Genomic DNA, 23,600 nt, shown 5'->3' on the forward strand with positions numbered 1-23,600 from the left:
AAAGTTAACTGCAGTGATGTACAATACTTGGAAGCAATAAATTACTTGATCAGCAGTGGTCTTCCATAAGTCTCTTATTTGGTGGCAGACATACAGTATCTGCATTGCTGACAAAGCTGCACATCCCCGATAGTAATAGTGTCTCATTTGCTTTGGTCTATGTAAGCAACACGTGTCTTAAGTGGTTTCAATTATGTTCTTCTCTTTCAAAACACCTGTCACTGTATACGGCACTGCATGACAACAGTGGTGTTATTGATATGTTGTCTATCTGCTGTCCACGTGGCTCGAGCGATAAAACAATTAATGAGCAAGGGTACATAAGGAAACCAGGACACTACGAACACAGACCCACACAAAAACAGAAACAACCCACTTTTTTTTCTTTTTTTTCTTCTTTCCTTTTCTGTCTTTCTGTCTCTCTCTCTCCCTCACACACACACACACACACACACACACACACACACACACACACACACACACACACACACACACACACACACACAACACACAAACTAAAACTCATATATTAAACAGGTCTAAGAGATTGCCTTCCATTTAGCCAATGATACACAGTGTTATCAGCTTTAATTGGATTGGATTTTTTTTAAGGGAGTGAGCACAAAGGTTCTTAAAGTCTTACAGTGCTGAATGGTTTTTGTTAACTGCTGATTTGTGATCTAAAGACTCTGACTAGATGTTCCAACAGCCCAGCCATGCAAGGGAAATATTCTGTTACATAAAAAAGGTACACACTGGTGAATATTTTAACATAACTGAGATACACTTTGTGACCAAGAATGTCAAGTCTCCAACTGCTACGATAAGTCTAATAATCTTATTCTTATGCTCTGACATAGGAGTCATTGTGACAGTTTGGTTTTAATCACCTTTGTAGTTGTAACATGCAATGTTTTTCTTTTTTAGGACAGCAGGAGAAGACATTATCCACCTTGTACCAAATGCATAATTTTCTTTTTCTTTGCAAAAGCCCAAGTATGTAAAACACCAGGAGTTTTCCACGTCCTGTAGACTCAGGAGAGAAGTTAACATATCAAACCTAAAAGGAACAATGATCTATTTAGATTTTAGCTGGTGAGGTAAAATTAAAATCTTAGAAGTACATTTTGTCATGCACTTGTATGGTCTTTTCTTTAAAGATCACTGCTGTTGTTTTTGATTTGTGTCATAATTAAGACCACCCACTCTGTAATGTATGTGCCTTCGATCCTGCTTGAAACCTGTTAAAAATTATACCAACTAGTACCTAATACAATGTTAAACAGGACTATGTTTCAACCAGGCAGCAGACATTTTTTTCTGCGTGCCACTGCGGGCAGACATACACCACATAATGTCTGGCTATTTAATGGTCTTGGGTGCTAGCTACAAAGTGATTACAGGCCCATAATGCTTGTAAATAGTATGTCTGTGTGTGTGTGTGTGTGTGTGTGTGTGTGTGTGTGTGTGTTATGCTGATTAAAATGACTGTGTGAGCTGCTTTTCTGGCAGCTTGTTGAGGTCATTAATTTCAGCGCGACTGGATCAAGCTCGTCCTAAAAACAGGCGGTGTCAGACACAACTTCAAATATAGACATGTCTCACATCAGCACCTTGACACACACACACACACACACACACACACCCAGAGACCCTCACATATATCATTTATATATATATGTTAGTGTGAATACAGGAACCTAAAACAACAAACACATTTTATCGGGCTACTTCTGCCCCGTGTGAATACCAGGGCATTTTTAAAACTTCTTATATATTACAAGTGGTTATATTATTGCCGGGAGCTTAGTTTTATCAACTCAACACCCATGAGACTATATTATAAACAGTGTATTAACACTTTACATATTAAATCTTGGGACAGAGACGGAGAACATGATTTAATTTCATGAGGTAGGACAAATTGTCCTTTTTTTCATCATCTGTTCTACTCATTCTGCTACCAAATGCTTTCACACAACCACGATATCTTAAAGTACTAAACTCAATTTTGCGTTATTGCCATCATCTGCCCAACACATAATCATCCTGGGACATACATGCTACCTTTTGCCAGAGGACAGAGTCATTTCTGCAGCACCACTCAGCTCTATGGAGCATTTGGTTTTACGCTCCAATGTTTGGATTCAGTCATAGCAGTCTCTCTGAAAACCCACTATACACTGCCCACCCAGCACCAAACGATGAAAGTCAGCAGCTAGCTGGTGAACATAACAGAGCTATTGGCTAAAGAGCCAGATATTTCCCTCAGAAGTTGGTCCAATCCAGAGCTATAAGAATGGAAATACAACTCCAAATGAATGCTGATGTTGCTTTGCGTCTCTTGGATGTTTAAATTGTTAACACATTTGCCATGACAACTTTATAATATAATACAGTGTGTCAGTGTTGTGTTTTTAGGTGGTTCTGCTGCCTCCCAGTGGACAAAAACAAATCTATCTTTATTGAAAGGGGGCATATTTTTCATCTTATAATATATATATAATATATTTTTAAGTGTCATTTATTTTTCTCCAGATCTCAGGTGCATCGGTCGAAGACACTTTGGTGGGAGAGGTGATCCTGTCCGTTCTTAAAGTGACAGTGAACAAGCCGGCTCTGTATACATGTCTGGCCTCCAACAGACACAGTGCCGGAGCCAACACTGTCAAGGCAACTGCTAGAGTCACTGTCGCAGGTAGTGACACATTTTCATTTCCATTCAACGCTAAGATATCACACATTACAAAATCGCTGATAGTGCTTACGACTGTGTGTGTTAGGGAGTCACATTGTCTCGAGGTAGCTGTCAGTTATATAAGTAGTGTTTTGTGTGGCTTCAGCTGTTTGTTGTACCCCCCATTTGGTTGACACCTCAACCACACCGCCCCTCACACCCCATGACCATAGTCACCTAAAAAAACACACACATCCCCTCCTCCCTGACCACACACACTGTCCCTCCACCTGGTTGTCCCTCACAGCTATCTATGAGTTGGTGAGAGAAGCACCATGGTTGCTTTTCTCTTCCTACTGAGACTGATTTTTGTCTTATTTCCTCCTCTTTTGTCCCCTTTTCTCCTTCTTGTGCTTCTTCAACCAACGTCTTCTGGATATTGCCACTTCCCCATAGAGTGGAGGTAAGAGAAATACTCTGTGCCTTAGTGTTTAGCACTGTAGAACCCCCTTTTGCATGTCACTAAATTTTATATTCGCACCATAACCATATGTATTTGAAGTGACTAAGTGCTATTGCTTCCTTTGGGTCTGCTGAAGACAATTATGCATTTTGGCTCTGTCAGTAAACCTGCAAAACCAAGAGGGAGCCAGTCTCTTAGTCACCCATATGGTGTGAGTTGAATTTGAACTTTGCTGAACCACAACACAACCCCAGTCACCACATCTGGACCACGTAACTGCAGAAGGACAGAGAGATAGTGAGAGGGAGAGAAAGGTATAAGAGAAAGAGAAAACGTTGGCCTTGGGATTCCAGAATTTCTGAGGTAAATATGAAGAAAGAAACATGTTGTAGACAGAAAACAGGATCAGGCTTAATGGTTCAATCATACATTAAATTCAAACATCTGGGCCTGAAGCAGAGAGAGAGTCATAGAGAGAAAGTAAAGAGAAGCTGGATGATGGGGGTTGATAGATTTACAGGTCAGATTTAAGTTTGGTGGTTTGACTTGAACTCTGCTGAAGCAACCAACCTCCCTAAGAGGCGACATCTGGATTTTGTAAGTGTTGCAGTATACAGCAGAAAGAGCGAGACGTGGAGTGAAGGCTGTCAGACAGACAGGCAGGCAGAAAGACCATGGATGTGAGGCAGACAGAATGAAATGTGGAGCGTGTCCATGCTGGAAGACGAACAGACGCGAGAGCTGGAAAACAAGAGGGAGGACGGAGTGGGAAACAGATAGGCAGGATTATGTTCAATCTAGAGGCAGCATGGAGGTCCAACAGGCAGGCAGACAGAGTTTAATCTCATATGAATCTTCTACAACCTGTCTCATGATTCACATCTGGATCATTTTAAAGAGGATATTTCAGTAGACTTTTTTTAGTGCACACACCACACAAAGCTGTAAAAGACCGATTGCTCTGGGGACCTATAATAAGCATCTATTTCTCACAGTTTTTCTTTCTTTTATGTAAAATACACAACCACTGAAATTGCAAATAGGTACAGCCAATATTATTACAGATGAAGGGCAGTGCCTTGGCTAACTTTCTTCCCTGTGTGTTGAGGGGTACCTGTCCATTGCTAAAAGTCGCCATTTCAAATACACCTATGTAATTATATAGGCAATAACTGGTCTAGTTAATAAAGTCATAACCCACTCATATTTCCTTGCCCGTGAGGTCTACACATAGTAAGTGGAATATATTTATATTATATCAGATCTAGTTTAGATACATTGTAACTGCAATGGATAAGGGGTTTTAGGTAATGGATGGAAGAACCTGTGTCACTTATAAAAAGACTGTCATACCTGCTTATTCTCCACACAGATAAATAAGAAAAAGTATTGCCAGACAAGACTAGTAGTGTTTTTCCTTACTAAATGTCTTCACACCTTCAACACCTCAGAAAACAGCCATCAACCCCAATATAAGCCATATGGGACACTTCATAAAGCTACTGCTGTAGCCTGACAATATATAGCAGAAACTAATACAAAATGTAAAGAATTAAAGATACATGCACATTTTGAACTCCCTTTCAGGCATTCAAATCTTATAGTTGTATGTGTATGGATGCATATGCGTGTCTTCTTTCCACAGGCTTTACAAGGGCATTGCAGGCTACTGCAGTGCATATCGTGGAGACGTGTGCCGCTCCATCCTGCAAGACGATTTGCTGGTTTTCTTTAACTCCTCCCTCTCGGACCCAGAGGACATGCAGGAGTACCTGGTTCAGAGTTGGTGGACGGAGCTGGAAGGACTCAGTATGCTGTGTAGCCCCGCAGTCCGCTCATTGCTGTGCCACTCCTCCTTCCCTGCCTGCAACCCATCAGGGTTAGGACCGGCACCCAAACCTGTCTGCAGGTAACTAAATGTGTCTCTTTGTTTCACTTTTTCACTTCGTAATGTATATGAATGAATGTGAGCATCATCATCTATTTCTTTCCTTTACAAAACAGGGAACACTGCCTGGCAGTGAAGGAGCTGTACTGCCATAAGGAGTGGTTGGTACTAGAGGGCAGCAGTTTAGTCCAGCCTGGCCTCTTCAGCTCTGTCACTGGGTCCCACACTCCCACTTCACTGCTGCCCAACTGTCAGGCCTTACCAAGTCTTCGCACAGACCCTGATGCTTGCACACATGTCCCTTTTGTAGGTAGGATATCCCTAATTGAGACAGTTTTGAGTGGTGTTTCATAAAACAAGCAGACTATACCACAAAATGTAAAGTTTCTTCTATCTCCCACGCACAGGTCCTGCTATTTTCATGCTGGTTTGTCAAACTTTCATGGACTCCTCCTAGGAGTTAGTTGGCAAATGGTTTATATGCGTGAGTTTGTATACTTCTTACCAGGGACAGACTGGGACAATAATTCAGGTGGGAATTTGATACCATCCCAGGCCACCACCACCCGATTAATACAAAACACCAAGAGTGAGTTAGGTTGGGCGCCTACGGATTTAAGAGTGTAAAATAACATGCGCCCACACACAGCTTTTTCTGTTTCTTTTCCCTACAGAATAAATGTTTCTGTTGTGTGCTGCAATAACCTGTACTCAAATCACATAATTTCTATTCTATTTCATTAACTACTACACTTTAAATGTGCAGGCTGCACATTAAAAGTGTAGTAGTAGATGAAATAAAATAGGTTACACCATCATCCACCTAAACTTGAGACCAATCCTATTTTTAATGTAACAGGTACCAGACTAGTTCTAAATTTGACCACTGTGAGACAAGTGGCGCACTGCAGATGTGTAGGTTTATTCTCTGTTACAGTAAACAAGGAAACTTACACTCACAGAAAGAAATTTGCAATATCCTTTGTTACAACTTAAAAACATTTGTTTTATTAAGTCATTTTTAGCCCCATCAGCTTCCACAAAGTGGAACTAACCTCCTCATTAAGCTAGTGGTGCTGGATAGGCTATGGTTGTGCGATTGTTGTCACCACTAGTGTTTAATGTCTCACCTGCTCCCTTACTGACAAACATGTCAGTTATTTTATAACACTTCGCTGAATCTGTGGCCAGTGCTTTTAGCTTTTTAAGCCTCTCCCTCTCTGCTCCACCTTTCCTCTTGGGCTGTCGATTTCACTCCATTTTTCAAGCATGTAGAACTACAGGTGAGGGAGGAGGGGGCGCACCTTGTGTGTGTGCCTGCAGTGCTGACAGACCAACACCTCAGAAAAAGAGAGGAGGGGGTGTGTTCGTGCCCAACGTTGCAGATACCCCAATGAGCCGCACGGCGGATTGTTTATTAAAATTATTAAAATCAAGCGCGACCCGAACCGAGCCTTTGGTCCCGACCATCGGCAAACACGGAGCGGGCCAGTCCGCCACTGCTTCTTACAGTATACAGTGTTGCAACCAACAAATGAATCTTTCTGGTATCTGTTAAATCTACGATTAGTTAATTCAATACTGCAGAAAGGAGTTTTTTTGTGATTGTTGCGGGCAAAAATCCTTGATTATGTGGCACGTTTTCTTAAAAAATGCGATGGAATATGCAGGCTATTTATGCAATTTTATGCGATGAACTTGCAAAAATTTGCGGGAACTTGCAAAAACTGCGGTTTGATGAAAAAGAGAAAAAAAAGTGATTCCCCCAACACCATGTTCTCACTAGGCTACTACCTTAATGTAAAGAGTCATTTCTTATTACTTCCTATGATAAGCAAGCATAGGGGAGAGTGGGGTACGTTGAGCCACCCCTTGTTGCTAGGAAATGGTAAAAAAACATTGATCATGTGACCATACATTTAGGAGGAAGGCATCATTTCATGGAGTCTGTGAATGTAAGAACCACATGGGTAAAGTGGTTTGATATTTATTTCCAAAAAATCATTTTTCACTCTTGAAAGTGAATTTAGTCTATCATAAGTTTCATGCGAATTGTGTTTAGACCAAAATAGATAATTTTGTTTTATAGGCTACATCAATTGTGGTATCTATGAGCTACAACATGAGGTCATAAACTTAGCATAAAAGTGCACCATTTTAGCTGTGGGGACTAATAAAGTCAGAATGGTAGCTCTGGGGTAAGTTGAGCCATTTGGCCAGGGGTAAGTTGAGCCGGTGGCTACAGCCAAAATACACTCAATAAGTGTATCCAAAAACAATGTATATTCCAAAAACACAGCTGTTAATGTTAAGCGGCTCAACTTACCCCGCTCCTATGCTCAACTTACCCCATACACGGGGCAAATTGAGCCACGAGACCTTTTTTTTGGACAAGCTATATTATCGGAACAGTTATGTTTACACTCATTCTGTTTGTTTGAAGGGATGCACAACATCCTGAAATATATGCAGATATATTAGTTAGCGACAAAACTATGATTGCCTTGATGTAGTGATCCTACATATGAAAAATTATTATGATACTGATACTGATGAGGTCATTAAGATGGTCTAACTAGCTGAGCCAACATATACAGCTGCAGGTGTGTGAATCATGTGTTTGCTGGACGGAAGTCTCTAGTCATAGGTGTATGTTTGCTGTGTAATATCATCATAACTATACTGAATAGACTTCCAGTGCTATATTGTTTTCTCCATGACATATATTTGTATTCAGATTACTTAATAGCTGTACTTCCTCTGACTATTTAAGCATATTTTAATCAGTTCTTTTCTACATTTCAGACATAAAGAGAGATCAAATTACAAGTAAGTGTGAAAGCATTTAAATGCAGCATAAATCTATTTGTGTCCAGTCATCTAATCTCACACTCTATTTGGTATCAACAGCAATATGTTACAATGACAGAGGCCGTTTCTACCAAGGCAGCATAAATGTGACGAGGTCTGGGATACCGTGTCAGTCATGGAGTCAGCAGGTATTGTGGATTGTGTGTATGTGTGTGTGTGTTCACACAATGTCACATCACTGGACAATATAAATACAATTAAAATATGGAGTGCAGATACAAAATAACTACATGTTAATAGGGTTTGTTTAATAATTGCAGTATCTCCTTATGGGAACGTCCTCATGCAGTGGAACAAAATATGTCTTTTGAGAAATTTTGCATGTTAATGGCTTTATACTGACTTGTGAGTCCCAGTCACCAAAAAAAAAGGTATGAAAAAGAATATAGGGCTGAACAGTGTTGACAACATTTCTAGGTCCAGCACAACTAATTCCTGTATTCATAAACCCAAGTGTCTAAGTTTCCTGCAGATTTACACCAGTAAATGACCGAAGTGTAACTGATATTATTGTGTGTGGATGTTCAGTTTAATATCAAATGTTCCTGACCTCTAACCAGAAACAGAAAAATACACAAAAGTGCTAACAAGTGCAAACACAAGAACACACACACACAGGCTCACACTAACACACGTTCCCTGTGACCCAAAAGCGTCTTTATGTTTTTATGGCTTTGCTCAGTGAGAGGGTCTGCTAGGGTGAACTGTTACTACTCCCCTGAGCAGTGTGTGTGTGTGTATGTGTGTGTGTGTGTGTGTGTGTGTGTGTGTGTGTGTGTGTGTGTGTGTGTGTGTGTGTGTGCCAGGTCAGCAGAGAGGGAGGGGCTCATCATGTCACATCCTGCCTCTGGAAGCAATTAGCTTTCACACGCATATGCTGCACAGACTCCATCACTAACACACACACACACACACACACACACACACACACACACACACACACACACACACACACACACACACACACAAACACATTATATATTATATTGAGAATGGCCCTATGTTATTTAACTTGATATTAGTAGCCCTATAGGTTGGGTGGCTCAGGGTGCCATTTCCTTTCTTTTGTAAAAAAGAAATCTGCGAGGCACTGGCCTACACTGAAGTTACAGGTAGGGAAAATGTAGCATGTGCTGCTTCCAGGGAGAGACTGTAATTTTGTGATATGATGTCCTCGCCAAACACAAGTTAAAGGGCTGCTAAATGCTGTGGGATTATTTTGATGATTCTTAAGTTCCTGGCCAGCATCTAAGCTTTCATTTCCTTTTGTAAGTAATCTGCTGGAACAGTTTTCTTAGAGGGCAATGAGAAGCTGATTGCATCATTTTCATTCTGAACTCAGCTAAATGAGGTAGACCTCATTTAGATGGTTAAAATCAACCTTCTATTTGGGGAATATGTGTTTCACGAATACTGATTAATAGTTAAAAGTTCAACATAGCAACATTTTAAAGAAGCCTTATAATAATTCCCAAATGTCAAATTCCCACTTTGTTCACTTGCACTAGTCAGCATATTATAAAAAACTTGATAAATTAATATTCTACTTGCTACATGTTATATCTTAATTTATTTCAAATTAGGGTTTGGAGGTATTGTTAAAAGAGTTAACATCCACTAATCTGTGACTGAGCATGTTTGTCTGAAAATATGAGACATAATCTATTTGTGCAAAATGAAGCTGAAGGTAGAGAAAACATAAACGTGTGTGAATCTCTGTGTCTGCAACCTGTGTTTGGAAATGTACCAAGAAACTGAAGGAACAACTTTGAAATGAATCCCACCAACTTAAAGCTGCTCAATTGAAGAGCTCTCTCTTACATCAATCATTCCTGACTGAGAAAACTCTGTATAATTACTGATGGAAGGTTTAACATTGAAAGTGGAGTGTAGCTTTCACTTGCCTACCTGGCCCATTAGAATCGCAGTAGTTCCTAATATTTTGCACAGTCAGTGTCGTTTTTCTGAAATCTATAACACAAGAACATTCAGCGATGGCTCGGTCCAAAGTCATCATTTACCTCCTCTGCATTATAGAGCAGATGTTTTTAAGCAAATGTATTTTATAGTGCATATAAAACATTCTGCATGCATGAGTCCTGTAGGAAAAAAGCACACAACTCTAATGTCCCACATGTCACTCTCCATAGTAAAATCACATTTATGTCCAGCACATACTCAACACATATGTATGCCGTAGAGTTACATGTACATGTACTGTACATGTTGTGTGCACAGTGTGAGTAGTGTCATATTTTGTGCTGAGTCATGGAGAGATACTACAGCCAAATTCTGATTCAGCCTTTATGCACCGAGACTGTTAAGAATAATAATTAATGAATTAAACATATGTCTGATTAGTCAGTAGGAAAGCTGCTGTATGTCATAATAAGTCCATAAAATATAATAAAAGAAGTGACCACCAGTTATTAGTCAACGTGAAATGTTATATTTGCAACATATGCCATTTGAGTCACTGTTAAGATATTATTTATTATTAATTTATTATCACACCTACTATGATATATATTGGTTAATGTCAAGCAGGTTATTACATCAATTTGTCCTTTTTTAATTATTTTTTAGTCTTATATTTTTTTAATTTCAGTAAAAAAACTAAAAACTTCTGTTTTTGTCATAAAAAGGGCTATGAAGTGTTCGTAGAAAGAAAATCATCTGTCATTTTTGTTTTCCCTGAGAAGTAGGGAAATATCGAAACATACTGTATCGCCAAATTCTGTTTTCAATTGTCAAAAACACTGTATCCATTTTTGTGTTTAAATCCCCAACCACTAGATAGCAGTGTTGTAAATGTAAACAGTAGTATGCTATTAGATGTTACAGGGACTGTGATAAATAAAAATGCAGATCCCACTATTCTAAACTACACTTTTTTAGAAAACAACAACTCATTATTATTCATGTGGTGTGTTTTTATACTATGAGAGTTTTCCTAAAACTAGACAAAAAAATATCGCAATATACTGTCTCACAGTAACCATAATATAACCCATTATGTTGTATTGTGATGCACATTGTATAGCAGATTCTTGCCAATACACAACGCTACTGTGAAGTGACCTCTTGTGGTCATTAGAGTAATGACAGCTCGCCTCGTAAGCGAGTGGTGTGACAATGTTTTTTTTTCTTTTCTTTTGACTACGACCACAGTCTTTTCTTAACTTAAAGTGGTTTTAGTTAACCAAGTAGTTTTTGAATTGTGAACCACTGCGGCAACATCGAAAAATTATGTCATCCTGCAGACAGGTGTGCTGGATCAGGAAATGCTCAGAGGATTATTTTGGAAGGCAATGACAAATTACCCATGTTGTCGTTTTGGTCTGAGCACTTGTTGTTTTGGCACTGTTTTGGCACCAGTGGGAAATCCACCGTGTGAGCAGTTTGCCTCACGCATTCAGCTACAGCAGCTCATGTGTTGGACCCAGCCATTTCAGCTCATAACTTCACATCTCTCGGGATAGTTTGGACCATTGCTCTTTTGATGACTAAAGCTCATGACACATGAAGACACCAGATGTTTAGTGTTTGAGTTGGCACTCTTTATTGCAGAACCAACCGTACAACCCCTAATGTCCCTCACTATAGTACATTTTACACCCTCTGCAGCTATTAAAGTGTAACCTTACCGTGGTCCGTAAACAACTTGAGAAATTTATTAAATTAAAAAAAAAATAATGTCTTAGTTTTTTCTTTTCGTCAGAGATTTCTTGGAAAAGTAAAACCTCTGTCCATCCAAATGATTAAACTTTACTGATCCCTCAAGACAAGTCTGTTTCCTCTTCATCCCTCTCCAGAGCATAGGGTCAGCAACAGATAATGTTTAACTCAAAAACACTTCTGGAGGCACAGACTGGATCCCACATTTACTCAAACTTCTGACAGGACATGAAGTAAAGAGCTCCTGTCCAAAATGCTACAATTCTTAAGAGCACTCAACTTCTCCTGTGCCTCTCACAGCTGGTTATACACTGCTTATTAATGGTTTTCCTCGTTGTTTTTCTCCTCCTTTCACCTCCTTGCCCTGTAGGTTCCCCACCAGCACCGCCTCTCTGTGGATGTGATTCCAGAGTTGAAGAATTCAGATAACTACTGTAGGAACCCAGGAGGAATCAGCGAAAAGCCCTGGTGTTACACCTCAAATCACAACATACGCTGGGAGTACTGCGCTGTGCTGCAGTGTGGGGAGACTAGCATGGTATCAGGTACTGCCCTCTATCTTCTGTCCCTTGTTCTATTTTCAGTGGTTTCCAAGTCCTGACATCTACTCTGGACATTGTCCCATCATCAGTTTTTCATGTTGCCGTAATGCAGTATTGGATGTTGTTTTAGCTAAACCACCTTTTCTTGCTGTGTGCATTTAGCATAATACAGCGCAGAATCAAATGTGAAAGTCATGGTCAATCTAACATAATTGGGTTGTGGTCAGACTTTGCAACTCTGACACCTAATAAAATTAAGTAGTTCAAGGCCCCAAATTACTAATACATTTTTCAATCAGTTGGTTTTGGTTTTTCCCATGGTACCTGCTGGGCTCCGCACTGTATTAATATAAAAATAAATAAAATGAAATAAATGCTTGGTTCTAGTGCAGCACAGCACCTTGATTTGAACTGTCTGTTAGGGATGAAGCCAGAGTCACCAGGCCCTCGTCAGACTCCTCGTCTCCCTCCCACGACCACAGTATCGTCTCCAGCTTACTCCATGTCCGTCATCGTCATCATCCTGACAGCTCTCGCAGCCACAGTCTTCCTCACCATCATCATCCTTGCCTGCCGCAGACGGAGGAAGCAGTGGAGAAACCGGAAGAGGTAAGATACAGACAAGACTGTCTTTGTTTGACTGTGTGTTTCACCTTTCAATCCCTCAACCCCTGTTTCTCTCCCTGCAGAGCGATGGAGACCCCGACGCTCAGTGCTCTGCCGTCGGAGCTCCTGCTGGATCGACTCCACCCAAACCCCATGTACCAGCGGGTTCCCCTGCTGCTGAACTCAAAGCTGCTGGCCCTCGAATATCCCCGAAATAATATCCAATATGTTAGAGATATTGGAGAGGGAGCCTTTGGACGGGTTTTCCAAGCCAGGTGAGAGGGGGAGATGAAGGGGAAAGGGGAAATTATATAAAAAACTATACTGTATATCTATCCAATCAGGCAATGAAAGGAGAGAAGAAGGAATAGAGTTAGAAGATGATAAAGAGAGAGAAGAAGAGGTCAAGCAGCCTTGGACCCCAAATGCGAGAGAGACTGTAGAGGGATATCTGTTTGCAATATTATATTACTCAGACTAATATTTAATATGGCCATGTTATCATCATAATCCCTGCCAGGGGCTAACATGATGATCTGGATATTTCTCAGGCAGAGGAAGAGAAAGGGGTCAGACAGGACTCACAGAGAGAGAGGGGGGGTGTAGAGTGGCTAAACAAGGCCACTGGCCATTCTGAGAACTGCTGCGTCATTCACAAAGTCACAAGGAGAGCTGCTACAGGTGTCACTTTCCCTCCACGCTGACCCCATTCACAGCAAGACGCAAATTTCTCAGACTAATCCCTGTGATCAGACTAAATACCAGACCTGGGTCATACAGTAGATGCATTTATACAAATAATCAATATGAGAATTTAATTATAAAATACAGTCAACAGCAATTTTGTCAACACCAAAATCTACCCAAAGTGTGTTTAACATCAAACACGAGTCGTTTCCAAATCTAATGGTTTGTGGTGACGTGATCTCCAGTCACAGGATTTCTACCTGTCACTGACAGCCTAAACATCCACGGCTGAAATCAACTGCAGCTAATCAAAATGTTTCACACAGGAATGCAGGGCAGCTGAAGTGATAAAATGGAGAGATTAAAGTTTTTCTAACCTTATGAGACTTGGTATGATTAGACTTTATCTCCTCCTACGCAAGTCCCACAGCCCTCTCACCCCCTGCGTTGTCCCCGACTGGTAGGCAGCCTTTAATTGACACAAACAATAAACTGCACATTTTCACACATAGGAGGTTAAACAGTAAGCGTCAAACAGAACTACATTCATCAATCAAACCAAACGTGTTTATAGTTTTTCTAAATGGCCACAGTCAGAAGTGGAGTGAAGAGGGTTTAGGCCTACAGCTTTCGGCTCTATAGTGTGCTGCTACTAGACTGCTGCTAACAACACACACTCATTTATGGTCCGTCCGTCATGCCGTAGACTGCAATTAAGAAATTTGACCTTCTGCTCATGATATTGCACAGACAGCACAGAGAGTTTTAATTCCAATTTGTGGAGCACAGCACAGATAAATCAGGGTACAGAACACACAATAGTACAGTCAGCACTTTATTATAGTAGTTGATGGCATTTTCACAGTAGCACCTGCTTGTAGCCACTCAGATCTGAGAGATGTCCTTCAGGCTATCTGGTGGGATTACCATTAATTAAAACTGGAATGGTGCAGTATATGGACACCCCTGAGAACATAACACACACACAGTTATACACACACATTTGTATGACTATGCATATAATGCCATTGGTGTACGTTTTTAGTCAATCTATAATCTTGACTATTACAACTAGATGCCAAACCTCAACCTAAAACCCTAATTTAATGCCTCCTGTAAGAAGGGTTACTGAGTAAAATGGAAGTACAATGGCACACACACACACACACACACACACACACACACACATTCACACAATGTATGACCAGAAACAGGCAACATGTGCAAATGTTGACATTTTCCTGTACGTTCATGCACTCAAGAGTACAGATAAGCAATGACATATATATATATATACATGCATAGTAGCGCATTTTCATGCGTATATGAACACAGACAGACATGCACAAATACACACGCACAGAGACCTAAATAGACCCCAGGAGTACATTTCTTCTTCCCTCACAGATGGGCTTCAATCTGTAGTTTCCCAACGTGTGTGTGAATGTACGTGTGTTGGTGACTGTTTCCATACATGTGTGTGCATGTAGTTTTGTGTGCAGGCTATATATAAATCTACACTGAGAAACAACATGTGACTTTTGTTTGCCCCTCTGGTGAGCCAAAACAGGAAGTGCATGTCTGTGTGTTTAATGCATGTTTCCCCCAAGTGACTGACATTTATAGTGCACTACACTAATACAGATGCACTGTTTTGCTAAGCTTCTTGTTAGTAGACTCAAAAGACACATTCAAAACACCTGGTTACAAAAATCTGGTAAATGCATTACAAAGTTACAAAGTAAAAACACAACACGGAAATTCATAATATTGTGTATTTATATAGTGAATCATATATTTTTGAATGCTTTCATGCACAAAAAAGGCGGCTACTGAAGAAGCAATCTCTTTTAATCAGCAATCCTTAAATGATCTCTGCTCCTTTTAAAGTTCTTGAATATTTCTATGCATGTCTGTTTGTTGCAGAGCGCCAGGCCTGCTGCCAATGGAGTCGTTCACGATGGTGGCTGTGAAGATGCTGAAGGAGGAAGCCTCTGCTGACATGCAGAATGACTTCCAGAGAGAGGCAGCACTAATGGCTCAGTTTGACCATCCAAACATCGTACGACTCCTAGGTTAGTGTGTTTGTACGTTTGCGTGTGTCAGTGAGATGGCCAAAACCAGATTTCCAAAGAGGCTGCCACTCACAGCTGATTTCACATATCTTACATTACATTGCTGGATTGGTGTATTCGCTTTAGCGATAAGGAAAGTGCAATCGCAGAAAGAAAGAAACAAGAGAAACTATACAACAGGCATAGAACAGGAGGAACAAGACCGAAAAGGAGATAAACATGTCTACAAACATGAGCTGAACTGCCTCAAGTGGGACTGAAGAGTCTAAATTAAAAGATGAAAAGGTCTGGGGGTGCGGAATCAGAAAGAAGTGAGCTTACCAGACATCTGTAGCCTGCTCCTCATTTCTGCTTGAGGCTATAGGCCACATCAGCCAGTCCCTCTGGGAAGTTGCAAACAGTTAACGCAAATTCAACCAATCCTTGTGAATTCTGCATGACCTTGCAATCATTTTATTTATTATTATTACCCGTGCAAAACGCTGACTATACATCATCAAACTCACTTCCTTCTTTTTTGTCCAACATGAACATCTCACATTTACCCTCCAAACTGTGTGATTTTATTCTCTATTTTTGATCAATTATACCAAAAATTCAACTATTTTTGCTCTTTTCACTTTGTCATACCCCATAAATACCCACTGCAATATGTATCTCAGATTTCTTCCGCTACTAGTCTAACACACCTGAACCTCTGACCCAAAGGTTAATATATGAGTGGCACTGTGGGTAATGTAAGGGCAGGTTTTGTAAAGGAAGAAGAATGCATGGACTACAAAAGACAGTATCTCTGGTTCTGCTGCATCAGCTTTTGATTTAGATTTTTTGTCTATCGTGAGTCCGGCAGTGTTACAGGAGTTCAGTGGTCAGGACAATGCTCTTTTAACTATGTGCTCTGTGTTGGAGGAGTGGTTTCCTTCTTGACTTTTGCAAATTGAGCAGTTCATCACAGATTTCCACTGTCAAATCTTTATTTCGTTTCCCTAAAATATTCAGCCTTGGCAACTACAGCATGATGGTTTTGGTGAAGGTTAGGCAACTAAGGGAGAACTTAGGGGGGGAAATGTGATTTCGAAAAAGGACCACACACAGACTTTTTACTCAGACAGCATTTTGCTGAATCAAAGCCCAATATTTTGGCTTTCTTCTTTATCAGGGGCCAAACAGAAGTACTGGCTTAGAAACCAGTTTTATAAATTTTCAGTCTACTTCAAGCCATCCTTTTGGATTAGTGTATCATTCAGTAACTAAGCCATCATCTGTGTCACCTGTATGGCTGCTCTTCTATACCTTTTACATGCCCACACTGTGATGGGATACTTTAGTGCAGTCCAAGACAAACCTAACAAAGGTTTGAATTGGACAAAGAGAAAATAGTAAAAAACTTGATTATCTCAGTGGTACATACAAAACAAAGTGAACTAATCATGTGAAAATAAGGGGGAACTGCACTCAACAACCCTCTTAGTACATTCCTTCTTTAAGAGTGTTCTTTATAAATTCAGACCCTCACATCCTGTAATTCTCCTGAATGAAGTCATTTTCCTCAGATCTTTTTCATTGTAGTACTAATAAACTGCTGGAGATACAGATAGGACTGTTTGCCAGTAAACAAATGCTGCCTGACAACTAATGTGCCTCTGTTGGCCTGAGTAAAACAAATGTTCTCTATTAAAGTTTATCTATACTAATTCAGCCTATCTAATCTAATACAAACAGCTCACATCCAAATATCATTCCAGGAAGACATTTAGCGATACAACACACTCTACTTGGCACAGTCAGTAAGTAAACAGACCTATTGGTCCTTGGCTGTGCAGAAAATGTTTGATTAGGTTGGTTCATTTTATGGCTCCAGTGGTTGTGAAATATTTTTAAATCAACATCCATCACTGCAGAAAAAAAATTGGGATTTTTCAGACGTGTATCAAAGTATCGTTTTCTGTTTAGTTTTGAGTGACATTCATTTTAGATGTCTCCTGTAGAGAGCTGACACTCTAATGCTGAAGTCTGAGTTGATTAAATTATCTAGTTAACCGCTGATTGCCCTCTAGACTAATAATACCCCGCAAATCATATGCAAAAATACATGCACCATCCATAACATGCATGTGTTCAAATTAGAGATGCCATATGACTGCATGAGATTATGTTGTTGCATGGTCGTGTGCAGGATGGGGCCTCTGTGCTCTGTATATTTAGCGATGGAGTAAAACATTTTGATCCAGCTACTGACCTTGAGCTGAAGCTGCTACTGTTGAACTGCAGTCCTGTTTTTGGACACCCCGGATACACACACACACCCCAGGGAGCTTGTTCTCTGGGGAGCTGTCCCGTTCTGTGACCCACAGGACATGAACTAAATGAGCATGACCTCCAAGCTCTCTTCTTCTCGCCTAAAGTTCTGTGTGAGCCATTCTTGTGCTGACTTGGACATTGTCACAGTTAGATGGCAAAATAGTTCCTTAATACATGTGTGGAGGATATTTTTGGATATATGTATTAAGACATATATACAAATAGTCTGCCTGAAATAATAATGTGTGTCTGATATGTTTTTTATGCTAAGTAAATAAATAAAGTTCACATTAAAATCCTTAAAAAGGCTCTTTCTGCCCCACAAATTCAAGAATCTATGAATATTAAAATCAATCACAATTCACTGGTGGCTTTAAGTCTCTACACCACACTTGTATAAGTTGCATATACAAAGATTGACTTCACAAATCAGATTTTCATTGAGCACAGAGAAACATTTCCACTTTCAACAAATTAATGTGAAAACATCCTTCTAGTGTCAAACTCTCCGCATACATTTTCTGCACAGTGAAGCTTGAACTTCCAACTGTAGGAATAAGAATTTTGAGTGGAGGGAAACTTTTAAAAAAACACCCAGAACCGAAGTAGTGGATGTGCATCCTCCTGTTTCCAGTACTACAATATGGCACCCTGAATGTTCCTTAACCCTATAAGTAGATTTAAAGTTGGGAATTCCACAATGTCTTCCTGTATATTGCATATCAGCTAACTTACTTTATTATGTTTACACAGTGGAATATTTAAGCCAAACACTCCTGTTTTGCATCATATTATACAGTCTTTTCTGCCAAAATTCAGCCTGTATATATGTCGTATTTTAGGAAACTTAATTTTGTCCTGTGGGTTTGAACAAATGAGAGTTTGAAATGACCGGGCTACTGGCAGGTCAGCGAGGTTCCAATTTATATTTCACACAGAAACAGAAGCAGTGAAGTGCACTAAATCAAAATTATGATTGTGGCCAGTATGACTCAGTGCATTTCAGTGCACTAACCACATAAAGTGCAGCAATATTGGTCTGAATTGGAAAGAACACAGGCAAGATCTGCAAGGCCTCAAACTAAAATTGACTGTAGAAAGAGAAACTGAAACCAGGGTCTGGTTCCAGCGGGGGTATTTCTTTTCTTGTTGGCAAACCTAGTGATTTGTCGTGATTTTTTCCACAGAGCCATAAAGTACTCAAAATCTGGTTGTGTGGATGCCAGGTTACATGAATGGCACATCTACAACTTCTGCAGGGCTGTTGGGGCTCTGCACAGTCTTAACAGTGTGTGCTCTAATTCCTCTAAGCAGTGCACATTGCAAAAAGCATGTGTAGGAATGCATAGACAAACAAGCAGACAGCCACTCTTTTATAGAGGTAAAGTAAATACGTAGTAAATAAAGTAGAATTAATTGGGAAGGGCGCAAACCTCTGCCCACGCAAAAATATTCTGCTAACACCCAAAAACGTCCTTCCTGTTCTTGAAATTCTAAGAAAATTGATTTCTTGACCATGCAAACATCCCTTTGTGATTTCTCAGTTCAAGTTGAAGCTAAGAAAGGTTGTTTTTCCACCATGTTTTATGGAAGAAATATTTTTTTAGATAATATATCAAAACACTTTTTTCCACAGCAAGGATGTTGATCAAGTTTGGTTGTAGAGGCAGTGAAGGCCCTCGCTGCCAAATACACACATCAACATCTTGAGTTTCCAGGAAGCTAAATTAAGTTATTTTAATCACATCTGAGATTGACAGCCACAATCACACCACTGCCAGATTTAGAAATTCTCTCCAATTGCCCGTATTTCCCCCACAGCACAGATAATTTAGAAACATACTATGTTTACATCACAGGGCTACTAATGTAAGACTGTACATCCAGTATGCGTGAGAGTTTATTTGTGTGCATGTACACATCACAGATGGTTTCGTCTGTGTTTATGTCTAGGCTGACTATTTATATATTATTTACCTTTTACAGTGAATGAACTCATTGAAGGATGTACACTAGAAGGAAAAATACACTTGATTTAGTGCGGTTTAATGATGTCACCAATGTGTTTAATGTGGTTGAGTATTTGTGTTGGTACTCTCAAACCTCTGTGGTGGGAAAATGCACAACCCACAAGCCTACTGTAAATTCTGTATGCCATAGATTATGAAATAAAATCGCCTGTATGCTTTCTTCCCCAGGTGTGTGTGCAGTGGGTAAACCCATGTGTCTGATGTTCGAGTACATGGCCCACGGTGACCTCAATGAGTTCCTGCGTCGCCGTTCTCCAACCCAATCGGTGCGCACCCTCAGCCGCGCCAGCCTGTCGGGTCGCAGTTTTTCCTCTGAGCTGGAGGCGGGACTTCTCTCCTGTGCTGAGCAGTTGTCAATTTCCAAGCAGATCGCTGCAGGAATGGCCTACCTCTCAGAGCGCAAGTTCGTCCATCGTGACCTTGCAACCCGGAACTGCCTGGTCGGGGAGGAAATGGTTGTGAAGATTGCCGATTTCGGCCTCTCCAGAAACATCTACTCAGCTGATTACTACAAAGCCAATGAGAATGATGCCATACCCATTCGCTGGATGCCCCCTGAGTCTATTTTCTATAACCGCTACACCACTGAATCTGACGTGTGGGCCTATGGCGTAGTGCTGTGGGAGATTTTCTCCCATGGGATGCAGCCGTACTACGGTATGGGTCATGAGGAGGTTATTTACTATGTGAGGGATGGCCACATCCTCTCCTGTCCCGAGAACTGTCCTCTGGAGCTGTATAATCTGATGAGGCTTTGTTGGAGCACACACCCATCAGATAGGCCCAGCTTCAGTAGTATACATCGGATACTGGAGCGTATGCATCAGAACACACTAAGCATCAATGCTGACACTGAGGCTGACTGCTAATTGGGGGAAACCTCTGACAAATTAAAAACATCAGACTTATTTAGTGATTTGGTGCCTGAAAACACACTTTAAATGAGCCAAAGAATACATACAAAAAACATTTTTATCATAAGCAACTGTAATGTTTTAGTTTTGCTCAGTTTGCTTTTTTCAGTTCAGGAATTGTTTTGAAGGAAAAATAGAGTTTTCAGACCTGATGTATTTACCAGCACATATCCATCAGAACGGTCAGCTTTATTTATTAAAAATGTTAAATGCATGTATGAACAGACTCTTACCTTAACTTGATCCCCCTACCTGAAGCCCCAAACCCTGCAGATACCCTCTAACCATTTTAGATACAGATGCACAAGCTGTTACAAATGGTCTGACTACTAAACATTAGTGATAGAAAGAGAATGGGACATGACAGTTAAAACCTAATTCTGACATATAAACCTGTCTTGTTATTGTCACCTCTAGCAAATTCCACAGCGGCACACAATCACTTTAAACCACTGCTGTCGATTGTTTTTATAGAAGTTGCTATTCCATTTTTGGGCATTCTCGTTTAACTTTTTCTCTTTTTCATCATGTTGTTGATTTTTGTTGTTTTTTTGTGTGCTAATTTTACTTTTTGACAGTGTTTGACACACAGTTTGATATGAGTAAAATAAAGCAGCATTGGTAAAAATTGGTTTTCCAACTTGCGTCATCGCCCATAAATCTCTCACTTTATTATTTATTACAACTCTCTCAAATGATCATTTTGCAGAAATTCATTAACTAAATTCATTCCCGTACCTTAAATAGACTATTTAGCAAGTGAAGAATGGACAAAATGTACCCAATGTTGAAAAATATCCTCATTCTGAAAGAGTCGATGTTTAACTGGTTCTGACAAAGATCTCTCTCTTACAGATCAAACTTTGCTCTGGTCTCATTTCAACTGTGTTAAATTGAATTAGGGTCATATTATTACACAATTTCAGTACAGTATTACAATCATCTCTTCTTTGTCATGTGGATTACTCAAAGCAGTTTTTGTTTTGTTTGATCTAATTAAGAGGTTAATATCAAATGAGACTCGCCTTTCAGATGAATGAGATGTTTTATTTCTTCCTAAATATGGTGTGACATTATGTTTTTGTCATTTGTTACGTAACATAATGATGAAGATTTTGCACTTGAACTCTGGCTTGAGTTTTGCAAACACCAAAGTTTCTCTTACCCACTTGTAATGGGAGGGTCAAGCTAGGGTATAGGCAACAACTACACTGCTAGATGCCTCTAAATCCTACACTCTGGACCTTTCAGTATGATATTTCTTTGTATCACTTGCAATTAAACATAATAATTAAAAACATTTGTATTTGAGATCTGGACAATACCACATCGTATTTTGTTTCACAATGTTGTACATTCATCCCCTATCCTGGTAATAGATGTTTTAAATTTAGGAAGTATCAAGGAAACATGTGTTGAATCATCTTACCTGACCAAAACCCTTCTGTACTAGTGAAAACAAACATCTGGATGTAAATAATGTGATTTAGTCACTGACAATAAAGAGCATATTTAGGAGCAGGAATTGCCAGCCAGCTACAACTGGCTTTTTGGCTTGTTTTATACTGAGATTAATTAATTAATCTCAGTTATGTTAATACTGTCATGTTCTGCCAATTATCATTTATTCTGGAGCTGCAGAAGGCACTTGGAGTGTCCAACAGGGAAAGTTTTCATGTCTGAATATGCTCAGTAAACATTAAGAAGCTTTCTATTCGATATCTATATATTTCTTATGTACATTGGGAAAATATGTCATTACAGCCAACTACAACATGTTCACAATCATTAAAAATCATCATCTGCGGACACAATAAGCATAGTGCATTTAAATCATTTGAGATTTTATCATTTCACTGGTGCAAAGTTTTGGAATGATGCATGGAGAGGCCGGTGTGTCAGCACGAGTGATTTGTTGCACCTCATAGAAAATAAATGGGAGGCATCAGCTCCACCTAAGCTACTGTTTTCCGGTGTGGCTTTATGGTTAGAGTGTGCAACAGTAGTAAAAAAAACCCACATCCACAGACATACCCACAGCAAATGACACGTGCCCCAAAACTTCCACAATGTATTATTTGAAGGCCAGTTTTTAAACAAACAGTGGGGCTGAGGCATGAGCAGAGACAGGCATGAAGAACCACTGCAGGTGATGGGAGATTTCAATATGGAAAATGTTGGTCATTAAGTAAGAAGAATTTCTGACCCTGAACTGTTCTCTGCTTTAAATGCCTCTCTCTTTCTGTTTATTTAATCACAAGCCTCCCCTAATACATATTCCATAACAGCCCCCTATACCCCACCCACACAAAAAAAAGTGCACCAAGTACTTTACCATGTGGCTGCTGCAGTGTTGTGACCCACCACAGGAGGGATCAGCGGGGTGAGCTGAAGCAGAAGGACAGTTTTGCCATACAGTGCTATGTGCGTAATTTTTACGGTGAATATCTTTTTGCATTACAGAGCCAATTAAACTGTAAACTGTTTAAAGTAGGCAGCATGGAGTTTGGCCTGGACTGGTCATCCCTCTTCTCCTTGATCTAAACTGTGGCTCAGACTGCCTCACTCCTACGTGTTCTTTTCCTCCACTTTTCACCTCCTACTGATTTCTCTGTCTGCACCATAGTGACTCCTGTTTCATTTCTTCCTTTCATTTTCTTTCTTTTCCTCATTGTCTTCTGCATTTTTGTTTGCTATGTGCTGTGTCCTGGTACTTACTCCATCACATGCATGTTATAAAACACAAAAATATTATTGCATTCTACTCAGTTCTCTGAACTAATGAAGTGACTGATGTGTGCAAGCAATAAATAGACCATGTTGCTCATGCTTGTTGTGGCAGTTGTTCTTGTTAGGGGTGCCGTCATT

At 40.0% G+C, this 23,600-nt stretch overlaps 1 protein-coding gene across 1 annotated transcript in view; it reads left to right on the forward strand.

The window, feature by feature from the left end:
• The window catches only part of musk (muscle, skeletal, receptor tyrosine kinase), a 31,235-nt gene extending 9,192 nt beyond the window's left edge, over positions 1 to 22,043 (forward strand). The window contains exons 7-17 of the mRNA XM_051413385.1: positions 2,539 to 2,698; positions 3,134 to 3,140; positions 4,786 to 5,049; positions 5,145 to 5,338; positions 7,834 to 7,857; positions 7,939 to 8,027; positions 11,948 to 12,122; positions 12,542 to 12,728; positions 12,809 to 13,000; positions 15,339 to 15,487; positions 19,987 to 22,043. Of these exons, the coding sequence (XP_051269345.1) occupies positions 2,539 to 2,698; positions 3,134 to 3,140; positions 4,786 to 5,049; positions 5,145 to 5,338; positions 7,834 to 7,857; positions 7,939 to 8,027; positions 11,948 to 12,122; positions 12,542 to 12,728; positions 12,809 to 13,000; positions 15,339 to 15,487; positions 19,987 to 20,687 (2,142 nt within the window). The 3' untranslated portion in view covers positions 20,688 to 22,043. The remainder of the gene's footprint in view (positions 1 to 2,538; positions 2,699 to 3,133; positions 3,141 to 4,785; positions 5,050 to 5,144; positions 5,339 to 7,833; positions 7,858 to 7,938; positions 8,028 to 11,947; positions 12,123 to 12,541; positions 12,729 to 12,808; positions 13,001 to 15,338; positions 15,488 to 19,986) is intronic.
• The last annotated feature ends 1,557 nt before the right edge of the window (positions 22,044 to 23,600 follow it).

The sequence above is a fragment of the Dicentrarchus labrax genome, unplaced genomic scaffold (genome assembly GCF_905237075.1).
Source record: "Dicentrarchus labrax unplaced genomic scaffold, dlabrax2021, whole genome shotgun sequence".
Classification (NCBI taxonomy): Eukaryota; Metazoa; Chordata; class Actinopteri; family Moronidae; genus Dicentrarchus; species Dicentrarchus labrax.